Source organism: Hyla sarda, chromosome 2, assembly GCF_029499605.1.
Source record: "Hyla sarda isolate aHylSar1 chromosome 2, aHylSar1.hap1, whole genome shotgun sequence".
Classification (NCBI taxonomy): domain Eukaryota; kingdom Metazoa; phylum Chordata; class Amphibia; order Anura; family Hylidae; genus Hyla; species Hyla sarda.
Window position 1 is genome coordinate 20,958,539 of NC_079190.1, and position 14,868 is coordinate 20,973,406.

At 44.0% G+C, this 14,868-nt stretch overlaps 1 protein-coding gene across 2 annotated transcripts in view; it reads right to left on the reverse strand.

Moving 5' to 3' along the window:
- The window catches only part of CCDC83 (coiled-coil domain containing 83), a 51,711-nt gene extending 37,079 nt beyond the window's left edge, over positions 1 to 14,632 (reverse strand). The window contains exon 1 of one of the 2 annotated variants that reach the window (XM_056561354.1): positions 14,482 to 14,632. Coding sequence is in view for 1 of the 2 variants with exons in the window: in XM_056561352.1 (XP_056417327.1) it covers positions 14,517 to 14,543 (27 nt within the window). In the remaining variant the exon portion in view is untranslated. The remainder of the gene's footprint in view (positions 1 to 14,481) is intronic. The other variant, XM_056561352.1, reaches the window with a different exon arrangement.
- Positions 14,633 to 14,868: the final 236 nt, after the last annotated feature.

The window sequence follows — 14,868 nt, forward strand, 5'->3', positions numbered from 1 at the left end:
TCATGGCTGAGATCTCTCACAAATGGGTTGGACTTCAAAATCTTAAGGAAAACACTTGATTCTTAAATTCACATGACTAAGTTCTAGTCTGGTGGGAAAACCAAACACACTATAATACCAGAACAAAAACAAGCGGCAGTCCTGATATTATATATATATATATATAGTGTAATGGTTTATGTACTCTTATCCACATAGTATCCACATTACTGAGTCAGTCCCTACAGCCAATGTCATGGAAGTCAATAGATCATTGGGGGCGAAGGTGGAAACCGGAGAACCTGGAGGAATCTACCAGCGGAAACATTCACCTCCATGCAGATAGTGCCCCTGGGTGATCTCACACTCCTAAACCGGCTGCAAAGAGGGGTCTTCACTATGGAGGACTTTATGTAGTTACCTGAGTAATTTACAGTGGTCCCTCAACATACGATGGTAATCCGTTCCAAATGGACCATCGTTTGTTGAAACCATCGTATGTTGAGGAATCCGTGCAATGTAAAGTATAGGACAGTGGTTTACAACCTGCGGACCTCCAGATGTTGCAAAACTACAACACCCAGTATGCCCGGACAGCCGTTGGCTGTCCGGGCATGCTGGGTGTTGTAGTTTTGCAACATCTGGAGGTCCGCAGGTTGAAGACCACTGGTATAGGAGGTTATACTCACCTGTCCCCGCCGCTCCGGACCGTCACTGCTGCCCTGGATGTCGCCTTCCATCGCTGTCGCCGCGTCCCCGAGGTGTCCCCGACCCTCCGGCAAGGCCTCTGCTTCCCCGGCAACCGCGCTCTCCGTCGCCGCCATCACGTCGCTACGCAAGCCGCTCCTATTGGATGACGGGACGGCATGCGCAGCGACGTGATGACGACGATGGAGAGCGCCGACGATGCAGAGGATCCCGAAAAGGACGCGCCGGAGCACCGAGGACAGGTAAGTCATCGTCAGCACAGGGCACGGGGCACCGTAAACGGCTATCCGGTGGCAGCTGAAGCAGTCTGCGCTGCCGGATAGCCGTTTATGCGATGGCCCCGACATACAAAAGCATCGTATGTTGAAATGATCGTATGTCGGGGCCATCGTAGGTCGAGGGGTCACTGTATTTGAAAGTCTGGCATGTAATACTACATTCCCCCTCTAGTGGCCACTGCAGAGTATCATGTATCCTCCTGGAGCTGATCGTCTGGGGTTTCCGCTGGCAGAGTTTGTAGGATGTCTTAGCTGTTATTTTGTTGGTTTCTTTGCACTAGATGTGATAAGTCAATTGGCTGTAGGGGTGAGTCTATTAACATTCGTTACTGAAGGGGACACCACTGGCTCTGATGCCTGGGTGCCAAGAGGTGATTGTGTTATTCGGGCACTATATAGTACACCATGAAAGGGGATGGGGCGGCGAAAATGCATAGAAGTTACTGCACAGGGCCTTATCCAATCTAATGTCACTGGGGAGTGATGGTTCCATGAAGATACAGGAGTTTAACTAACATACATGGAGATCCTTCCAGATGCTGGTGGTTTGGTGTTCACCTCTGATGGTCCAGTGGTTTAGCCACGATCCCTGGTGGTCCAGTGGTTTAGCTTTCATCTCTGTGATCCAATGATTTACTATATATATATATCTCTCTGGTAATTTTGGGTTCAGCCTACATCCTGGTGATCCAGTGGTTTAGCTTCGATCCCTGGTGATCCAGTGATATATCTGCGGTGGCCCAGTGCGGGAGTTGTTACCCCGTACCCTTGCTGTCTCCCTGTAGTGTTCCGAGCCCCCCCCCCCCCCCCCTGCATCTGTTCTGCTGTAACTGTATATTATCCCCTATGTTATGTATATGTTGTATCTTTAAGAAAGGTTAATGTGATCATCAGTTGTCATGTGAATGTTACCCAGGAGGTATCAGTGACCAGGTGACTTAAGGGTGACCAATGGGACCCCACCAGAGTCTCCCCCATATAAGCCCTTGGAGGAGTCTCTTGTTGCTGAGGTCCAGTGCAGTCAAGTCTAGGAGTCTGTCTGGAGTCATAGGAGCCTCAAGTCAAGTCTACAGCCACAAGCTACAAGTCTACAAGTAAGATAAAGTCACCGCTTAGTCTGTCTCCAGTCAAGTCAAGTCACTGTCATCTGTTGTCAAGTCAACGTGGCCTGCACTAAATTATCCAAAACCACTGCAAGTCCCAGCATGCCCTACTCCTGTGAAAACCTTTTTTCTTTTAAATCAACTGGTGGCAGAAAGTTAAACATATTTGCAAATTACTTCTATTAAAAAATCTTAATCCTTTCAGTACTTATTAGCTGCTGAATGCTACAGAGGAAATTCCTTTCTTTTTGGAACACTGATGACATCACGACCACAGTGCTCTCTGGTGACATCTCTGTCCATTTTAGCAACCGTACATAGTTAAGGGCAGCATGGTGGCTCAGTGGTCAGCACTGCTGCCTTGCAGTGCTGGGGACTTGGGGGTTCAAATCCCACTAAGGACAACAATAAATAAAACATTATTATTATTATTATTATAACGTCAACAGAGAGAACTGTGCTTGTGATGTCATCAGAGAGCATTCCAAAAAGAAAAGAATTTCCTCTGTTGTATTCAGCAGCTAATAACTACAGGAAGGATTAAGATTTTTTAATAGAAGTAATTTACAAATATGTTTAACTTTCTGCCACCAGTTAATTTAAAAGAAAAAAGGTTTTCACGGGAGTACCCCTTTAAGGTCATTAAACCTGAAACACAAACATTTAATATAACGGAAATCCTGAAACACAAACATATATACCTACAAAGGACCCCAAACAATGAAACCAAAACCAAAATGTGTGGTACAATTTTGACAATCTTTTATTGAAAATTCATAATACACAGAACTTGAAAGACCCCAATGAAACCCATAAAAACACATAACAGAAGACAGTTAAAATCATAGGGGGGGGGGGGGGGGGGATTAATGCTAGTGGCCAGCTATAAATAAATTAGGATCCCCATAATGGGTTGTCCATAAGGTGCACCAGGGGTAGTATATGTATATGCTCAAATTAATATATGTACAATGTTTAAATAATCAAATACATAATATGGCAACACTCTGGGGATAGGAATAGGGGTGGTAAACAAAATTTGTGAAGATGTCAGCAGCTAATAATAATAATTAGGATGTAAACATTATCCTAGTATAGCAGCTGTAGGAACATGGAAAGTGCTGAGTGCAATAAATAAATAAAATTAATATATATTAACATAGACATAAAAGAATCAATAAATCATATAAATAAGTAAATATCCCAGAGGGTGTCCCATATATAAACAATACAATTGTAAGTGCAATTATACCACAGAAAGTGTCCAATGCAGAAAAGTGCACAGATATTGTAAACATCCAAGACTTACATATGCCGGTGTAATTGGCTGGTCACCCACGTTCCCTCACCTCACCCTCCGACGCGTTTCGCTGACCTGCTTTGTACAGGAGCCCTTAAGGTCCCTAAAGTCTCTGGTCACCTCCGTGGGCCCGGCTACACTGTATAGACTGTACCATCTGTCACTCAGTAAAGCTACCATTGTCCGTAACTTAGCGTCAGAGTCATTATTGCCCACTGTGCCTAGCCCAGGATCCAGGTTGGTTTTGAGGATAAACCATGCCCTGGCATCACGAACACAAGGGGGTTAATGCCATTTGCCCCTAGGGTCATTCCATCTGCCCTGCATACATATCCTCCATCTCTGGTGATCCAATCATTTACCTTTCATCTCTGGTGATCCAGTGGTTTATCCTTCTGTGGTGACCAAGTACAGAATATAGCATCCTGCCCATCCTGTGTGGCAGATGTTGCCTTCAGTGTCCGTTTTGGGCTCACACTACTCAGGACTCTATATACCTCAATATCATGCTTTGGGCAATGTATTGTCATTTATTGTGTACCTGTTGCTTTAATCCCTGTTCTTTGAGACCTTGTTGTTAGGGGAGTGTGCAAGAGGTGAACCATGTGACTTATCTGTCCAATGGGAGTACTCTAAATCTGCCCCTTATATAGTGTGGTAGGAGTTCAGAGTTCAGTTCAGGAGAGGAGTGAGTTTTATGCTGAGGTACAGTTTGGAGAAGTCTGAAGTGAGTCTGTGAGGTGATTCTGATGAGACCTCAAGTCTAATCCTGCAACCATGTATCTGCTAAAGAATAACCCCAGTACCCAGGTGAATGTCAAGCCTAGCGGGAAGCACTTAAGTCCCGGGGATTCAGTCAAGTCAAGTCAGTCAAGTTAAAGTCAAGCGTGGGTTGGCATACAGCAAATCAGTCATGCACAGCACAATCAACTAAAAGTCCCAGCAAGCCGATAAGCTTCCAAGGTTCACCCTGCACCTCTCTTTATACCAATCTGAGCTGTAAGGGATTTTACCATCCATCCTGCCACAGTAAAGTCAGTTTTTCCGTAACCTTGCGTCGGAGTACTTATTTCCCGGTGCCTGGCCCAGGAGAAGGTGGCTCAACCTCGGGTAGCGTATAGGTTAACTACGCCCTGGCATCACGAAAATGTTACTTACACATTACCCGCACCCGACACCACACTTCATCTCTATGATCCAATGATTTATCCTCCATCTCCAATGATCCATTGGCTAGGCCTCCATATTTGGTGATCCAATGATGTGCCTTACATCTCTCTCTCATCTATTATTCTGAATACCTGATGATCCAGTACTTTAGTATTCCAGTGGTTTAGCCTCCATTCCTGGTGATCCAGTGATCTAACTTCTATCTCTGGTGATCCAATGGTTTAGCCTTCATCTCAGGTGATTGGTTTACCCTCCATCTTTGGGATCCTCTGGTTTACCCTCAATCTCTGTGGTTGCTCTGGTTTAGCCTTCATCTCTGGTGATCCATCCACTGGTTTGGCCTCATTCTCTGGTGATCCATCCACTGGTTTAGCCTCATTCTCTGAAAACCTCCCAGTATATAAAGAGCTCATAGTCCAGATTTAAGGAATGCAGAAAATTCTTAAAGCTGTAGAAATCCCTTGGTGAGAAGAGATTCGTATCATTACAATTCCTGTCACTTATGATTCATTTGTAGAATTTGATACCTGGGAATGTGGAATGAAGAGATTGTATCTTTTTAAGATTTTCTTTTTATTCTGCAATTTCTTTCTAATGTTGATGAAAAAGTAGAAATAATTATATGATGAAGAAAGTTTAGCCAGGTGCTTTCTAATATACAGGAATATGGGAACATTCGTGTTTACAGCCAAGTGCTCTCTAATATACAGGAATATGGGAACATTCGTGTTTACAGCCAAGTGCTCTCTAATATACAGGAATATGGGAACATTCCTGTTTACAGCCAAGTGCTTTCTAATATACAGGAATATGGGAACATTCGTGTTTACAGCCAAGTGCTCTCTAATATACAGGAATATGGGAACATTCCTGTTTACAGCCAAGTGCTTTCTAATATACAGGAATATGGGAACATTTGTGTTTACAGCCAAGTGCTCTCTAATATACAGGAATATGGGAACATTCCTGTTTACAGCCAAGTGCTCTCTAATATACAGGAATATGGGAACATTCGTGTTTACACCCAAGTGCTCTCGAATATACAGGAATATGGGAACATTCGTGTTTACACCCAAGTGCTTTGAAATAATCCTTTACTTACATCCTGTGTTATACTCTAGAGTAGTGTTTCCCAACCAGGGTGCCTCCAGCTGTTGCAAAACTACAACTCCCATCAGACTTTGAGAGGGGGCTTATCAGTGGACTGAAAGCAGGATGGACGCTTTCATGAATCTGCACCATCTAGGCCGTTCTGACCAAGCTATAAAGAGGTGTTAGGGTGTCTCTTTATTACACACCCCTGTCTCTTCATTATACCCCCCATCTCTTCATTACACTCCCCTGTCTCTTCATTATACCCCCCATCTCTTCATTATACTCCCGTCTCTTCATTATACTCCCGTCTCTTCATTATACCCCCCATTTCTTCATTACACTCCCGTCTCTTCATTATACCCCCCATCTCTTCATTACACTCCCCTCTCTCACTCCCGTCTCTTCCTTTAACATCCCTGTTTTTTCATTACACTCCTCTGTCTCTTCATTACACTTCCAAGTATCTTTATTACACTCCCCTGTCTCTTTATTTAACATTCCTGTCTCATCATTACACTCCCCTGTCTCTCCATTACACTCCCCTGTCTCTTCATTACACCCCCGTCTCTTCGTTACACTCCCATGTATCTTCATTACACTCCCATGTATCTTCATTACACACCCCTGTCTCTTCATTAAAAACCCCTGTCTCTTCATTACACTCCTCTGTTTCTTTATTTAACATTCCTGTCTCTTCATTACACTCCTATGTCTCTTCATTACACTCCCATGTATCGTCATTACACTCCCCTGTATTGTCATTACACTCCCCTGTATCTTCATTACACTCCCCTGTCTCTTCATTAAAAACCCCTGTCTCTTCATTACACTCCTCTGTTTCTTTATTTAACATTCCTGTCTCTTCATTACACTCCTATGTCTCTTCATTACACTCCCATGTATCGTCATTCCACTCCCCTGTATTGTCATTACACTCCCCTGTCTCTTCATTACACCCCCCTGTCTCTTCATTACACTCTCCTGTCTCTTCATTACACTCTCCTGTCTCTTCATTACACTTCCATGTCTCTTCATTACACTCCTCTGTCTCATCATCAAACTCCCATGTGTCTTCATTACACTCCCATGTCTCTTCATTACACTCCCATGTCTCTTCTAGTGTTGCTCGCTAATATTCGCAATTCAAATTTTAATCGTGAATATCGCATATTCGCGAATTCGCAAATATTGCGAATATAGCACTATATATTTGTAATTACGAATAATCGTTTTTTTTCCTGTATATGCGAAAATGTATACGCATATGCGCATATTCGCGAATATTGAGCCCTCCCTTCTTTAATGGTATAGAGAACTGTGACTAGTTCATTAACTCTGTGATTTTTTGCCCATTGAAACTAACAGGCCCATTGTGGTCTATGGGGATCTCACTGCATGTAAAACAGTAAGATAAGCAGGACTGTCTTGGCAGCACAGCAGAATGGGAGACCACCACTGGTTCAAGTCCCAGGGTGGACAGAGTGTTACAGTGTTACAGTGTTACAGTGTTACAGTGTTACAGTGTTGTGGTTAAACTTAACTTTCCTTGAAAAGTTTCTGAGTTGCCCATAGCAACCAGATTGCTTCCTTCATTTTTCAGAGGCCTTTTCAAAAATGAAAGAAGTAATCTGATTGGTTGCTATGGGCAATTCAGCAGCTTTTCCAGGAAAGTAAAGTTAAACCACAACACTGTAAGACTCTGTCCCACCCCAGGACTCGAACCAGTGGTGGTCTCCCATTCCACTGCACTGCCGAGACAGTCCTGCTTATCTTACTGTTTTACATGCCATGAAATCCCCATAGACTACAATGGGCCTATTGGTTTAAATGGGCAAAAAATCACAGAGTTAATGAACTAGTCACAGTTCCCTATACCATTAACCCCTTCAGGACCAAGCCCATTTTGGCCTTAAGGACCAGAGCGTTTTTTGCACATCTGACCACTGTCACTTTAAACATTAATAACTCTGGGATGCTTTTACTTATCATTCTGATTCCGAGATTGTTTTTTCGTGACATATTCTACTTTAACATAGTGGTAAATTTTTGTCGATACTTGCATCATTTCTTGGTGAAAAATCCGTAAATTTGATGAAAAATTTGAAAATTTTGCATTTTTCTAACTTTGAAGCTCTCTGCTTGTAAGGAAAATGTATATTACAAATTAAAACATTTTTTATTCACATATACAATATATCTACTTTATGTTTGCATCATAAAAGTGACGAGTTTTTACTTTTGGAAGACACCAGAGGGCTTCAAAGTTCAGCAGCAATTTTCCAATTTTTCACAACATTTTCAAACTCACTATTTTTCAAGGACCAGTTCAGGTTTGAAGTGGATTTGAAGGGTCTTCATATTAGAAATACCCCACAAAAGACCCCATTATAAAAACTACACCCCCTAAAGTATTCAAAATGACATTCAGTCATCATTTTAACCCTTTAGGCGTTTCACAGGAATAGAAGCAAAGTGAAGGAGAAAATTCACAATCTTCATTTTTTACACTCGCATGTTCTTGTAGACCCAATTTTTAAATTTTTACAAGGGGTAAAAGGAGAAAATGTATACTTATATTTGTAGCAAAATTTCTCTCGAGTAAGCACATACCTCATATGTCTATGTAAATTGTTCGGTGGGCGCAGTAGAGGGCTCAGAAGGGAAAGAGCGACAAGGGGATTTTGGAGAGTACGTTTTTCTGAAATGGTTTTTGGGGGGCATGTTGCATTTAGGAAGCCCCTATGGTGCCAGAACAGCAAAAAAACCTCACATGGCATACCATTTTGGAAACTAGACCCCTTGAGGAACATAACAAGGAATAAAGTGAGCCTTAATACCCCACAGGTGTTTCACGACTTTGGCATATGTAAAAAAAAAAAAATTTTTTTTCCACTAAAATGTGTGTTTCCCCCCAAATTTCACATTTTTCCAAGGGTTAATAGCAGGAAATACCCCCAATATTTGTAACCCCTTCTCTTCTGAGTATGGAGGTACCCCAAAAGTTGACCTGAAGTGCACTATGGGCGAACTACAATGCTCAGAAGAGAAGGAGTCATATTTGGCTTTTTGAGAGCAAATTTTGCTCGGGGGGCATGTCGCATTTAGGAAGCCCCTATGGTGCCAGAACAGCAAAAAAAAACACATGGCATACCATTTTGGAAACTAGACCCCTTGAGGAATGTAACAAGGAATAAAGTGAGCCTTATTACCCCACAGGTGTTTCACGACTTTTGCATATGTAAAAAAAAAAAAATAATTTCCACTAAAATGTGTGTTTCCCCCCAAATTTCACATTTTTGCAAGGGTTAATAGCAGGAAATACTCCCCAATATTTGTAACCCCTTCTCTTCTGAGTATGGAGGTACCCCATAAGTGGACCTGAAGTGCACTATAGGGGAACTACAATGCTCAGAAGAGAAGGAGTCATATTTGGCTTTTTGAGAGCAAATTTTGCTCGGGGGGCATATCGCATTTAGGAAGCCCCTATGGTGCCAGAACAGCAAAAAAAAACCCACATGGCATACCATTTTGGAAACGAGACCCCTTGAGGAACGTAACAAGGGATACAGTGAGCATTTACCCCCACTGGTGTCTGACAGATCTTTGGAACAGTGGGCTGTACAAGTTTTCATTTTCACGGACCACTGTTCCAAAGATCCGTCAGACACCAGTGGGGTGTAAATTCTCACTGCACCCCTCATTACATTCCGTGAGGGGTGTCGTTTCCGAAATGGGGTCACATGTGAGGTTTTGGTTTTTTTGCGTTTGTCAAAACCGCTGTAACAATCAGCCACCCCTGTGCAAATCACCTCAAATGTACATGGCGCACTCTCCCTTCTGGGCCTTGTTGTGCGCCTCCAGAGCACTTTGCGCTCACATATGGGGTATCTCTGTAGTCGGGAGAAATTGCGTTACACATTTTGGGGGGCTTTTTTCCCTTTTACCTCTTGTGAAAATGAAAAGTATAGGGCAACATCAGCATGTTAATGTAAAAAATTTAATTTTTTTACACTAACATTCTGGTGTAGACCCCAACATTTCCTTTTCATGAAGGGTTAAAGAAGAAAAAGCCCCCCAAACCTTGTAACGCAATTTCTCCCGAGTACGGCGATACCCCATATGTCGCCCTAAACTGTTGCCTTGAAATACGACAGGGCTCCAAAGTGAGAGAGCGCCGTGCGCATTTGAGGCCTAAATTAGGGATTTGCATAGGGGTGGACATAGGGGTATTCTACGCCAGTGATTCCCAAACAGGGTGCCTCCAGCTGTTGCAAAACTCCCAGCATGCCTGGACAGTCAACGGCTGTCCGGCAATACTGGGAGTTGTTGTTTTTCAACAGCTGGAGGCTCTGCTTTGGAAACAGTGGTGTACCGGACGTTCTTATTGGGGGAGGGGGGCTGTGTAGGGGTATGTGTATATGTAGTGTTTTTAACTTTCTATTTTATTTTGTTTTTAACTTTATGTTGTTTTTAACTTTCTATTTTAGGGGGGGGGGGGGGGTGCACCAGCTGTTGCAAAACCACAACTCCCAGCATGCATGGTCTGTTAGTGCATGCTTGGAGTTATAGTTTTGCAACAGCTGGAGGCACACAGGTTAGGAAACACGGAGTTAGAAACAGACAATGTTTCCCAACCAGTGTGTCTCCAGTTGTTGCAAAACTACAACTCCCAGCATGCCCAGACAGCTGAAGGGCATGCTGGGAGTTGTAGTTCGGCAACATCTGAAGGGCCAGATGTTGCTGAACTAAAACTCCCAGCATGCCTGGACAGTCAGTGCATACTGGGAGTTGTAGTTTTGCAACAGCTGGAAGAGCACAGATTGGAGACCATTATACAATGGTCTCCAAACTGGGGCCCTCCAGATGTTGCAAAACTACAACTCCCAGCATGCATGGTCTGTTAGTGCATGCTGGGAGTTATAGTTTTGCAACAGCTGGAGGCACACAGGTTAGGAAACACTGAGTTAGAAACAATGTTTCCCAACCAGTGTGTCTCCAGTTGTTGCAAAACTACAACTCCCAGCATGCCCAGACAGCTGAAGGGCATGCTGGGAGTTGTAGTTCGGCAACATCTGAAGGGCCAGATGTTGCTGAACTAAAACCCCCAGCATGCCTGGACAGTCAGTGCATGCTGGGAGTTGTAGTTTTGCAACAGCTGGAAGAGCACAGATTGGAGACCATTATACAATGGTCTCCAAACGGGGGCCCTCCAGATGTTGCAAAACTACAACTCCCAGCATGCCCAGACAGCCAAAGGCTGTCTAGGCATGCTGGGAGTTGTAGTTTTCAGACTCCTAGAAGCAGCAGTGAAGATCTTCACTGCTGCCTCTGAGGACCACATACTTACCCGTCGCTGCTCGTCCACGTGGCCGGTCCCGCGCTGCTCCTCGGTCCCGCCGCTGGATCAGGTAAGTCCGCCGGTCCCCACGTGTTCCCCCCGAATGCCGCAGGTCCCCGCGAGCCCCCGCAGCCTTCGTCCCCCGTTCTGCCCGACTTCCAGGGGCGGGCAGTGCGGGGGATCTGAACTTTCACCCCAGATCACTGTGATTGGTCCACAGGGACCAATCACAGTGATCGCTGACCAGGACCATCAATGGATGGTCCTGGGGGTGAAGCAGAAGTTGTCCCCTGCTGGAAACAGCGGGACTTCTGCCAGTTAACCCGTGCGATGCTGCGCATCGCAGGGTTAACTGAATGTCATTTATAAACGCCGGGATGCGCGAACGCACTGCACAACCCGGCGTTTATATATGACATTCTGCGGGAAGGGGTTAAAGAAGGGAGGGCTCAATATTCGCGAATATCCGCATATATATTCGCATATGCGCAGAAAAACGAATATGCGAATTTCGCAAATATATGACAAATATTCGTCCATATATTGGCAAAATATCGCGAATTCGAATATGGCCTATGCCGCTATCACTAGTCTCTTCATTACACTCCCATGTCTTTACATTACACTCCTCTGTCCCATCATTACACTCCCATGTATCTTCATTACACTCCCCTGTCTATTCATTACACTCCCCTGTCTCTTCATTACACTCCCCGTCTCTTCATTTAACACCTGTTTTTCATTACACTCCTCTGTCTCTTCATTACACTCCTCTGTCTCATCATTACACTACCATGTCTCTTCATTACACTCCCCTGTCTCTTCATTACACTCCCCTGTCTCTTCATTACACTCCCCTCTCTCTTTATTTAACATTTCTGTCTCATCATTACACTCCCGTCTCTTCAATACCCTCCCCTGTCTCTTCACTCCCATGTATCTTCATTACACTCCCCTGTCTCTTTATTACACTCCCCTGCCTCTTCATTACACTCCCCTGTCTCTTCATTACACCCCCACCCCATGTCTCTGCCCAGACCATTTCCAGGTGCTTAGCAAAAGATAATTTGGTGTCACATCACCCATTATATGTCCTGCCATTAGCAATCAGCCACCGTTGACTTGATTTGCAGTGGTGTCGTGAACGAAAAACCTGGACTGCTAAGAATTGGAAACATACCATCTTTTGCTTTGGAGCAACACACTGCCCCCTGCTGGTGTGATGATCTGGGAGCCATCACATAAAACAGTCAGTCACCCCTTAGAGTGATACCAGGGACACTAACAACTCAGTAATAGCTGCAGAACATGCGGCCACATGTGTCACCTCTCATGGCTTCCAGCTGGTATATACAGCAGGACAATGGTCGCCCACACACAAGGGTTTCCCAACCAGATTGTAACACTTCCTTGGCTGCCCAGTCACCAGATTTATTACCAATCCAGCATTCATAGAACCAACTTCACCAACCTACGAGTATACAGGATCTACAGGCCCAGTTGTAACAGCTATGGGGAAATGTGCAGCAGGATGCCATACGGAACCTGTGTACCCACATGTATCCCAACTGTATCTCATCTTGTATCCAGGCTAGAGGCATCCAACAGGGTACTAGAGCCTCCTCCCAACCATATCTCATCTTGTATCCAAGGCACCAACAGGATACTAGAGCCTCCATGTATCCCAACCGTGTATCCATGCTAGAGGCGCCCAACAGGGTACTAGATCGTCCATTCAATTCTACAGTTTTCCCCAAGAAACGTCTCCTTTTGCTCTAATACTGTAATTGCTTCCATAGTCACATATAACACTTCATTCCATTTCAACAACTCCTTCTCGGCTTTATTCTCCTTTATGTATTATGTCAGATTTAATAGACACTCATTTACATAGTTAGGCTGCATTCACACCACGTTTTTGCAATACAGTTCCCGTATCAGGTTGTTGATGAAAAACTGATTCCTCAAAACCGGACTAAACTGTATCAAAACATGTGTACAAATTTCAACCCGTATACAGTTAAAAACCATATACGGTTTGAAAAATTATGTCCGGTTGCATCCGTTTTTAAGAAAAAAACATATACGTTTTTAACTTTTCACTCCATTTTTAATAAACTTTCACTTGTTTGATTGAAATTCCAAGAAAAAAACTATGCAAAGTCAAAAACCATATGGTGAAAACCGGATGGAACCGTACGCACATACGGTTCTGTACGGTTTAATATGGTTTTTCACCCGGACCAAAACACATGGTAGTCTATGGTTTTGGGTACGGGTAAAAAAAAAAAAAATGGACAAGACCGTATAAGACGCAAAACGGATGCAACCGGATGCATCGTTTGGCATACGGTTTTCAATACTATTCAGTACAGTTTTTACATTGAAAACGTATATATGGGAACTGTAACAACCTAAACAGAAGATGCGTCTGGCATACGGTTTACAATGTTAAGTCAATGCATACGGTTTTCTATATGGTTCTGTACGGTTTTTAACTTGAAACCGTATAGCAAAAACATGGTGTGCATGCACCCCTACATAGTCATCACTAAGTGAAAATCGACACGGCCCTGTGTGGTGTCCCGGTACAGGACTTGGTCCTGTCCCTCTGTCAGTGTCCCCTCAGCCAGAGTCCCTCCATGCTGGTAGGCCTTTCTAGTCGCCTCTCAATAATATCTAGAAATTTATATATTTATATTTAATTGTATAGTGGATTTGTGTACAGGACCTTTGGGTCATGTGACTGTAAATAAATTGTGTTATGCTTTGGTTTAAGGACCTTTGGGTCATGTGACATACCCATAGTTCCTTAGGTCAGGACTGACAGGTTTGCAGAACCAATGAGCTTTGTACCTGCCCCCTCCATATATAAGGGGCTGCTGCCACTTAATTCTCTCTCTTCCTGCTGAACGCAAATGCAGCAACATCTCTCTTAGTTCCTGTATATGAAAGAAAGCACTAATCTCAGCACAATTCTACAAGTCAAGCTAGGCCTGAAGCCTATCCTTCAGCAGCCACAAAACCGTGAGTTAATCCAGCTCAAAACCTACAAATCCTGCCTTACTACTGAACCCAAATTACCCCTAAATTCAGTAGCACAGTGGCTAGCAAAATCCAAGCGCATTCAACTCAAAAGTCCCAGCAAACCTGTGAGGAGCCTGGACCACGGTCCTCCTACAAAAGACTGTTATCTGTTATTCCTGGTTTACTTCAACTTCTGCTGTGGACAATCCTTTATTCCTCCCTATCGTTTGTGGGACGGGTGGCGGTAGGACTGTTGCATTGAGGAACCCTCACCCTGGCGTCACGACAATAAAGGGTTAATCCTATAACCTATACCACTACTCCGCAACACCCTAGACACCATTACCCCTTAAGCTCTCTACACCTGTATCCAGCCCGCTGACGCCCTCCGGTATGCCGCCCCGCAGGTCCCACCAGCAGAGCCAGGAATGTCTTGTCACCAGTAGTGTGTACAAAATAGGTGTGAACACTGATAGGACTTACCTGGTGTGACAGGAAAACATGAGAGCATTATTCACCTTATTATTCATCGCTCCAGGGCACATGATGCCAAGGAAAAAAACACCCAAATCTGTCCAGGAAAGAGAAAGTACCTGGATAAGGGGGGATCAACATCATGTGATAGTCATGAACATGGAGATTTATCAAAACCTGTCCAGAGGAAACGTTGCTGAGTTGCCCATAGCAACCAATCAGATCGCTTCTTTCATTTCTCACAGGCCTTTTCAAAAATGAAAGTAGCAATCTGATTGGTTGCTATGGGCAACTCAGCAACGTTTCCTCTGGACAGGTTTTGATAAATCTCCCCCCATGGATGCCCCCAAATTTACAACTGGCCAACCAAGCATACATGATGCAGATGGTGTCACA